At 40.5% G+C, this 10132-nt stretch overlaps 1 protein-coding gene across 1 annotated transcript in view; it reads right to left on the reverse strand.

The window, feature by feature from the left end:
- Positions 1–4616: 4616 nt before the first annotated feature.
- Positions 4617–10132, reverse strand: part of Mroh9 (maestro heat like repeat family member 9) — a 61866-nt gene continuing 56350 nt past the window's right edge. The window contains exons 21-22 of the mRNA XM_021199163.1: positions 6704–6766; positions 4617–5071 (exon numbers count right to left, since the gene is read on the reverse strand). Coding sequence (XP_021054822.1) covers positions 4758–5071; positions 6704–6766 — 377 coding nt within the window. The 3' untranslated portion in view covers positions 4617–4757. The remainder of the gene's footprint in view (positions 5072–6703; positions 6767–10132) is intronic.

Genomic DNA, 10132 nt, shown 5'->3' on the forward strand with positions numbered 1-10132 from the left:
TTGGGTATATTGTGCCTTCATTTTCATTAAATTTTAAAAAGTCTTTAATTTCTTTATTTCTCCCTTGACAAAGTTTCATTGAATAGAGTGTTGTTCAGCTTCCACATGTATGTGGGCTTCCTATTGTTTATGTTGTTATTGAAGATCAGCCTTAGACCATGGTGATCTGACAGGATGAATAGGGTGATTTCAACCTTCTATCTGTTGAGTCCTGTTTTGTGACTGATTATATGGCCAATTTTGGAGAAGGTACCATAAAGTGCTGAGAAGAAGATATATTCTTTTTTTTTTTTTTTTTTTTTGGATGAAATGTTCTATAGATATCTGTTAAATCCATTTGGTCCATAACTTCTATTAGTTTCAATGTGTCCCTGTTTAGTGTTTCCATGATCTGTCCATTGATGAAAGTGGGGTGTTGAAGTCTCCCACTATTATTGTGTGAAGTGGAATGTGTGTTTTGAACTTTAATAAAGTTTCTTTTATGGCTGAGGGTGCCATTGCATTTGGAGCATAGACATTCAGAATTGAGAGTTCTTCTTGNTAGATTTTCCCTTTGATGAGTATGAAGTGTCCTTCTTTATCATTTTTGATAACTTTTGGTTGAAAGTTGATTTTTATTCAATATTAGAATGGGTTGTTTCTTGGGACCGTTTGATTGGAAAATTGTTTTCCAGCCCTTTATTCTGCAGTAGTGTCCATCTTTGACACTGAGGTGCATTTCCTGTGTGCAGCAAAATGCAGGGTCCTGTTTATGTATCCAGCCTGTTATTCTATGTTTTTTTTTAATTGGGGAATTGAGTCCTTTGATGTTAAGAGATATTAAGGAATAGGGATTGTTGCTTCCCGTTATTTTTGATGTTATTTTTATGTTTGTGTGGCTATCTTCTTTTAGATTTGTGGAAATACTACTTTCTTGCTTTTTCTAGGGTGCAGTTTCCCTCCTTGTGTTGGTGTTTTCCATCTATTATTCTTTGTAGGGCTGGATTTGTGGAAAGATATTGTGTAAATTTGTTTTTGTCATGGAATATCTTGGTTTCACCATCTGTGGTAATTGAAAGTTTTGCCTGGGATGGCATTTGTGTTCTCTTAGGGTCTTTATAACATCTGCCCAGGATCTTCTAGCTTTCATAGTCTCTGGTGTAATTCTGATAGGTCTGCCTTTATATGTTACTTGACCTTCTTCCCTCACTACTTTTAACATTCATTCCTTTGTTGTTTTTTGCATTTGGTGTTTTTACTATTATGTGACAGGAGGAATCTGGTCCAATCTGTTTGGAATTCTCTAGGCTTCTTATATGTTTATGGGCATCTCTTTCTTCAGGTGAGCAAAGTTTTCTTCTCTAATTTTATTAAAGATATTTATTAGGCCTTTAAGTTGGGAATCGTTACTCTCTTCTATACCTATTATCCTTAGGTTTGGTCTTTTCATTGTGTCCTGAATTTCCTGGATGTTTTAGGTTAGGATTATTTTGCATTTTGCATTTTCTTTGACTGTTGTGTCAATGTTTTCTATGGTATCTTCTGCACCTGAGATTCTCTCTTCTATCTCTTGTATTCTGTTGGTGATGCTTGCATCTGTGGCTCCTGACTTCTTTCGTAGGTTTTCTATTTCCAGAGTTGTCTCCCTTTGTAACTTCTTTATTGTTTCTATTTCCATTTTTAGATCCTGGATGGTTTCGTTCAATTCCTTCACCTGTTTGGTTGTGTTTTTCTGTAATTATTTAAGGGATTTTTGTGGTTCCTCTAAGGACTTCTACCTGTTTACCTGTGTTCTCCTGTAATTCTTTTTTTTTTTAATTTTTTATTAGATATTTTCTTCATTTACATTTCGAATTCTATCTCATTTCCTAGTTTCCTCTCTGAAAGTCCCCTATACCCTCCCCCAACACACACATCTCCTGTAATTCTTTAAGGGAGTTGTTCATGTCCTTTTTAAAGTCCTCTATCAACATCATGAGATGTGATTGTAAATCAGAGACTTGCTTTTCTGGTGTGTTGGAGTATCCAGGGCTTGCTGTGGTAGGAGAACTGGGTTATGATGATGCCAAATAGCCTTTGTTTCTGTTGCTTATGTTCTTGCCCTTGCCTCTTGCCATCTGGTTATCTCTGGTGTTAGCTGGTCTTACTGTCTCTGACTGTGGCTTGTCCCTCCTGCAAGCCTGTGTGTCAGTACTTCTGGGAGACCAGTTCTCTCCGGGAGGAATTTGAGTATGGAGAGCTGTGGCACAGGGTCAGCTCTGGGGTACAGATGGAAACCGGAAGGATCCTGTTCCCAGTTGACCAAAACAGATGCTAAAACCCATAACCAAACATTAGACAGAGCTCAGGAAGTCTTGTAGAAGAGTTGGGGGAAGAATTTAGGATCCCAGAGGGGATAGGGACTCCACAGACCAACAGAATCAACAAATCTGGACCATTGGGGCTCTCAGAGACTGAACTACCAACCAAAGAGCATACAAGGGCTAGACCTAGGACCCCCACCTTTTTGTAGTGGATGTACAACTTAGTTTTCATGCGGGTTCTCCAACAGCTATAGTGGGGACCTATCCTGACTGTGTTACCTGCCTGTGGATCGTGCTCACTTAGACTGTCTTCTCTGTCTGTCCTCAGTGGGCAAGGATATACCTAATCCTGCAGGGACTGGAAAAGCCAGGATCCATTTCCAATAAAAAACAATATCAGATGTCTCTTAAACTCTTGCCAAAACAATGGAATTGTTATCTTTCCACAAGACAACAATTGTTGCTTAGCATAGCCAATGATTTGGATAAAGACTGTGAAGATATAAAAAAAATCTACCGTCTTCAGTCCTTTCCAAGGAATTGCTACTTGTATGAATATCCCAGAAGAAAGAGGCTATCTGTGCCAATGTCCTCCTGGGAACAGTGTGCTGACCTGTGACACTGCCACTAATTCCTGTGGAGGGAACACCTGCCAACATGGAGGCACCTGCTAGGAAGACCCTGAGCACCCTATTTGTATCTGCTTTGTTGGATATACTGGAAGGTTCTGTGAGACAGATTACAAAGAGTGTGCATCTAAGCCCTTGCCAAAATGGGGCTGTGTACCAAGATGTAATCAAAGGTTAGTCCTGCTTCTGTGTGCTTAGATTCCAAGGCAGGCATTGTGACTTGGAAGAGGATGAATGTGTTTCTGATCCCTGCATGAAAAAGGCTGTATGCCCATGAGGTAGGAAGATACATGTGTGTTTGTCCTCAAGTGTATTCTGGTGTGAACTATGAGTTAGAAACTGATGAATGTGTATCCTAGCCATGTCAGGATGCTCTTGGGGGCTCACCTCTGTGACTATGCACCTGGATTCCTTAGAGATCACTGTGAAATCAAATTTGATGAATGTGCCAGTCAGCCATGTCCCCATGGAGGTCTATGTGTTGATGGAGGAAATGATTCCCACTGTGTCTACACAGGTAGTAGATTCACAGCGCCACACTGTGAGTCCCTGATGCCTCATTGTTTGTCAAAGCCTTGTCACAATGATGCAACATTTGAAGACACTGTTGACAGGTACATCTCTTACTCCTAGCCAGGATACACATATGCTGTGGGTGACATGAATATAAATAAATGTAGTAGCAATCCCTGCCAATTGGGGGTGGATGGGAGCGAATGTACTGTGCTGTCCTCAGAAGATCTATATAGTAGCCTGCCTTCCTCTTTCAACTACCTTGGAGCCTCAGGCTATGTTTATATCTGTCAGCCTGGACTCAGAGGCAGGAGAATAACTTTTCTGAGAGGCTTCACTCAGCAGCTGACCAAAACAGACACAGAGACCCACAGCCAAACATTAGACAGAGCTTGGGAAATCTTGTGGAAGAGTTGGGGGAAAGAATTGAGGAATCCAAAACTCCAGAAAACCAACAGAGTCAACTAACCTGGGCCAATGGGGGCTTTCTGAGACTGAGCCGCCAACCAAAGGGCATACAAGGGCTGGTCTTAGGTTATCCATACATATTTAGCAGATATGAAATTTGGTCTTCATGCATGTGTTCTCCCAACAACTGTATTCGGGATTTACCCTGACTGTGTTGCCTGCCTGTGGATCTTGCTCCCCTAACTGGACTCTCCCGTCTAGCCTCAGTGGGAAAGGGTATACCTAGTCCTGCAGTGACTTGAGGTACCAGGGTGGGTTGGCTCCCAGGAGGAACCTCCCCCTTCTTAGAGGTGAAGGGAAGGGGGTGGGGCAGAGGCCATATAATGAGGGCACTGGTAGGTGAGGGGGTGCTGAAATTGGGTTGTAAAGTGAATGAGCAAGTAAACAAGTTAATGAGGGAAGGAGAGATTATATTTAAGGTCATTTTCTTGTGCTTCGGGTGGGGTCCATGTGTGGGGTGCAGCTTAAGGCTACTGGGTGTGCTTAAAGGGAATTTGGTCGGCAAGGGTTTTGGGCAGGGTCTTGCCTGGTTGTCTCTGGTGGAAAGCAGGCAGAGTTGTGACTAGGAAAATGAAGCACTGGGGATGGTACTGAGAGATATTTTCAATCAGGATGTTAGACAAGGCAGCAGCAGTGCCCACCCACTTTGATTAAGAAAGCCTAAAATGCACCTTAGGTTTACCAGTGTTGTATGATATAGAGTTTTGCTTATTGCCAGACAGATGGTAGAATGTTCAGATTTATATATTTTAATAGAAAATTAAAAGGATTAGTGATAACTTTTAATATTCCTCAGAAAAGGATTTAAACACAGACTGAGGTTACTAAGAGGCAAGGGACATGTGCTTCTTTTTAAAGACAATGTTCAAATTGTATTTAGGGCTTCATTGACATAATTTTCCTTAATGTCTCTATATGGCTTTTCAGATGTCTCTAAGCTGGACTCTATCAGATTATCTTCTTTAATGATTTCTATTTCATTCCCTTCGAGGGTTATAATATTGGCCACATCATAAATGAGCTTCAATTTTTTGGTTCGGAACATCTTAATCCATTTTCGGAAGGTATGTTGGATGGTTGAAGAGGACATTCGATTGGCTATTTCTTTAAAAAGTTTACGGGTTTTTGCTGCCAGCTCCTTGATCAGAGGGTCTTCCACCTGGGTCAACCGTTCAATAACTGCAACAGCAGAGGGGTCCTTAGTTCAAGGTCTAGCTGACTTCAAGCAACAGTAAGTCTAAGCAGTCACATTTTAGCAGTCACTTTCCCCTGTACAGAGGGGACTCTGTAACTCTTCCCTACCATGCTCTTTACTTGAGCAATATTGAAGAAAAACAAAAATAGTTACCAAATTTATGGCAAACACATGTGCCAAGCATTCTGCTAAGTTTCATAAGAAAAGACTCACGTATATTGCATTGATGATAGTCATGGAAAACATTGGAATAAGTCCAAGTAGTTATTAATAGAAAACTGATTAAAATTAAGGTTATCATATAATAAAATAACACATGCATTTTACTATAAGGAGGTCATGGCATAGTCACTGGAATGAAAATACGCTTATAATAAGCACCCTTGAACTTGTAACAATCCTTCTGATTCAACCTTCCAAGTGCTGGGATTACAGGGTGAGCATTATTATTTTATCAGACAAAGATCTGAAGAATTAAGCGCGAAGTGTAGTGCTCAGCATTGAGTAGGTAGTCAGAAGTGTTAAATGAATGAAAATGACTGAATGGATGATAATGATGTGTCAAGTGGAAACAATGTAGCAACTGAATCCTGGGTAGGAAACATTAACAAGGGAGGAGACTGCATGAGTAGAGTGTCAAAGTTCATCGGAAACTCAAACTCAAACTCATGAACTTCCAGCAGTGTTGAAATTTCTCTGAATCATAGTAGATTCAGAAAGGAATAGACAGAGAGAGAGAGAGAGAGAGAGAGAGAGAGAGAGAGAGAGAGAGAGAGAGAGAGAGAGAGAGAGAGAGAGAGAGAGAGAGAGAGAGAAGCAGAAAGCTACCCAGATATTTATTTTTTCTCTTCGTTTTGTTTATGTTATTTTATGTCTATGAATGATTTGTCTAAGTGTATTTATGTATGTGCAGCACATGTGTGCCTGGTGTCCAAGGAGTTCAGAATAGGGTGTTGAGTCCCCTGGAAATGGTATTGTAGTTGGTTGTGAGCCATTATATTGGTGTTGGTAGTTGAACTTTGGTGCTCTGCAATAACGCCTGCTTCTAACTGCTGATGGATGATCTCTCCAGTCTCCCTGACACCAGCTATTTTCTAATAAGGCAGTAGAGAGATGCTAAGAAAGAACCATGCCCAGGATCCAAGCCATTTGAAAGAATAATATTGCCCTTCTTCTTCCCATCTCCCCTCTGAATGCACTGTATGTTAGGATCCACTAGAATCTAAAGTCCTTGAGGAAAGAGCCTATTTTATTTACTAGAGGAACCCAACAACTGCATGGTACTATTATATAGGATATGTTGAAAAAAAGTTTTCAGGATGTGTAAGTGAATGACTCCTGAACTTTCAGTAACTTCTCAAGGCTCTAGCATGATCATTAGATTTTAGATAATAAATGGTATAAATTTGGAGACTGAAATAGAGACAGAGAGATAAAATAGGGAGAGAGAAAAAAATATATAATGCCCCATTAACCTAGTCCCTCTCCTGATTTTTCCTAATCATAAAACCACTGCCAACCGATTTCCACTCTGTAACCTTTATATAGAGCTCTTATTTAATTAGAATAAAAATAGTGATTTTTTTTGGATCTATGCATTAAAACTCCAATCTTACCCTCAATCATGATGTCAATTTCATCTCTGAGTAGTAAATGTTCTCCTGATTTCCCCAAGTACCCTATTGGTGAGATAAAAGCAAAGTTAAATCAAATTAAACTATCAAGTACATTTCTCTTGTTATCTTGCTACATATCCTAGAGTCTCATTAAACTATATTTTAGTGATTTCACACAATTATTATTTAATGAGAAATTAAAGTTTATGTATGAAGAATGACCACAAAGTGAGCACAACTTAGTTATCATGTAGGTTCATGTCCCTCAAGCATTCCACAAGCCTTTTGCAAGTTCCTTCACATTTGTACACAAATGTGTATGTTCCTTCACACAGAATGTATTTTGAAGCTCTATTATCTTCATTCAGCATATTTATTTTGAAATGTATTCACATTCTTTCCTGTTACAATAGCACATGTATTTCTAGTGTTACATGCAGAGTAGAGATTTCTTTAAACAGCCTGGCTATTGGTTCGTTTTGTTTACATGTCAACTATTATCGACTGTTCTAGTTGGTGGCGGTACCTGTGAGAATGGAGCCAAGGACCAAAGTCTCATGTAATAGCCAACTTTATTTGGAGCAACAGACGAGTCACACTCTGAGTGTTAAAAGGAGTCACATGCAATGGGGTATTATTCAGCTGTCAAAAAAGCTAACATCAGAATATTTGGATGGAACTTGAAAAAATAATCCTGAGTGACATAACCCAGTCCCAGGTAGACAAACATGTTATGTACTTACTTATAAGTGGACATTAGCTGTAAAATAATCATGCTACAATCCACAGAGCCAGAGAGGCTAAGTGCCAAGGAAGACTTAGGGGTGGGTGGGGTGTGTGTGTGCATGGATCTCCCTGGGAAGGATGAAAGAGAATAGTTTTGTTGGTTGTCTGGGGGATGATGTTGATTAGAACAGATGGGACAACCACTCTGGAAAACAGTCTGGTGATTCCTCAGAAAATTGGACATAGTACTACTGGAAGATTCAGCAATACCTCTCCTGGGCATATACCCAGAAGATGTTCCAACTTGTAATAAGGACACATGCTCTGTACCCCATTTTTTAATAGGGTTATTTGGTTCTCTGGAGTCTAACTTATAGAGTTTTTTTGTATATATTGGATATTAGCCCTCTATTGGATGCAGGATTGATAAAGATCTTTTTCCCAGTCCGTTGGTGGCCTTTTTGTCCTATTGACAGTGTCCTTTGCCTTACAGAAGCTTTGCAATTTTATGAGGTCCCATTTGTTAATTCTTTTTTTATTATTTACTTTATTAGATATTTTCATCATTTAATTTCAAATGCTATCCCAAAAGTCCCCTATACCCTTCCCCCACCCTGCTCCCCTACACACTCATTCCCACTTCTTGGCCCTGGTGTTCCCCTGTATGGGGCATATAAAGTTTGCAAAACCAAGGGGCCTGTCTTCCCAATGATGGCCAAATAGGCCATCTTCTGCTACATACACAGCTAGAGACATGAGCTCTGGGGATACTGATTAGTTCATATTGTTGTTCCATCTATAGGGTTGCAGACCCCTTCAGCTCCTTCGGTAATTTCTCTAGCTCCTCCATTGGGGACCCTGTGTTCCATCCTATAGATGACTGTGAGCATCCACTTCTGTATTTGCCAGGCACTATCATAGCCTCACAGCAGACAGCTATATCAGGGTCCTTTCAGCAAAATCATGCTGGCATATGCAATAGTGTCTGCGTTTGGTGGCTGATTATGGGATGGACCCCCAGGTGGGGCAGTGTCTAGATGGTCCATCCTTTCATCTTGGCTACAAACTTTGTCTCTACAACTCCTTCCATAGGTATTTTATTCCCTATTTTAAGGAGGAATGAAGTATCCACATGTTGGTGTTCATCCTTCTTGGTTTTCTTGTGTTTTGCAAAATGTATCTTGGGTATTCTAAGTTTCTGGGCTAATATCCNCTTATCAGTGAGTGNATATCTAGTNACTTCTTTTGTGATTGGGTTACCTCACTCAGGATGATATCCTCCAGATACATCCATTTGCCCAAGAATTTCATAAATTCATTGTTTTTAATATCTGAGTAGTACTCCATTGTGTAAATGTACCACATTTTCTATATCCATTAATTATTGATCTTACAGCACAAGCCATTGGTGTTCTGTTCAGGAATTTTTCTTCTGTGCCCATGTGTTCGAGACTCTTCCCCACCTTTTCCCCTATAAGTTTCAGTATATCTGGTTTTATGTGGAGGTCCTTGATCCACTTGGACTTGAGGTTTGTTCAAGGAGATGAGAATAGATCCATTTGCATTCTTCTACATGATAACCGCCAATTAAGCCAGCACCATTTGTTGAAAATGCTGTCTTTTTTCCACTGGATGGTTTTAGCTCCTTATGAAACTCTTAGGCAAATGGATGGATCTGAAAAATATCATCCTGAGTGTGGTAACCCAGTCACAAAAGAACACACATGGTATGTACTCACTGATAAGTGGATATTAGCCCAAAAGTTCAGAATACCCAAGATACAATTCACAAACCACATGAAACTCAAGAAGAAGGAAGACCTAAGTGGATACTTCGATCTTTCAAAGTAGCCATGGAAGGAGTTACAGATACAAAGTGTGGAGCAGAGACTGAAGGAATGACTATCTAGAGACTGCCTCACCTGATGATCCATCCCATATACAGTCACCAAATTCAGACACATTTTGTGGATGGCAACAAGTGCTTACTGACAGAGCCTGCTATAGCTGTCTCCAGAGAGGCTCCACCACTGCTTGACAAATACAGAGGTGGATATTCACAGCCATTGGATTGAGCAAAGGGTCCCAATGAAGAAGCTAGAGAAAGGATCCAAGGAGCTGAAGGGGTTTGAAGCCCCTTACCCCCAGAGCTCCTAGTGACTAAATCAACCAAAGAGTACACATGGTGGGACTCATGGCTCCAACTGTATATGTAGCAGAGGATGGTCATCAATAGGAGGAGAGATCCTTGGTCCTGTGAAGGCTCTATGCCCCAGTGTAGGGGAATGCCAGGACCAGGAAGCATTGGTAGGTGCATTGGTGAGCAGGGGGATGAGGGAAAGAATAGGGGAGGAGATTTGCGGGGGGGGAGATCAGGAAAGGGGATAACATTTGAAATGTAAAGAAAGAAAAAAGAAAGAAAAAGCAAAGTCTATTTTTTTTGGATGTTAGACTGGAAGCTCTAGCTTGTGTCTTGGGACCACTTGCTTGGAAAACTTTTTTCTAGCGTTTTACTCCGAGGTAGTGTCTGCCTTCATCACTGGCAGCAAAATGATGGATCTTGCCTGTGTATCCAGTCTTTTAGCCTGTGTTTTATTTTCTTTTTTTTTCCTTTTCTTTATTTACATTTCAAATGCTATCCCGAAAGTTCCCTATACCCCCCGCCCCTGCTCCCCTACCCACCCACTCCCACTACTTGGCCCT

Source organism: Mus pahari, chromosome 5 (genome assembly GCF_900095145.1).
Source record: "Mus pahari chromosome 5, PAHARI_EIJ_v1.1, whole genome shotgun sequence".
NCBI classification, from domain to species: Eukaryota; Metazoa; Chordata; class Mammalia; order Rodentia; family Muridae; genus Mus; species Mus pahari.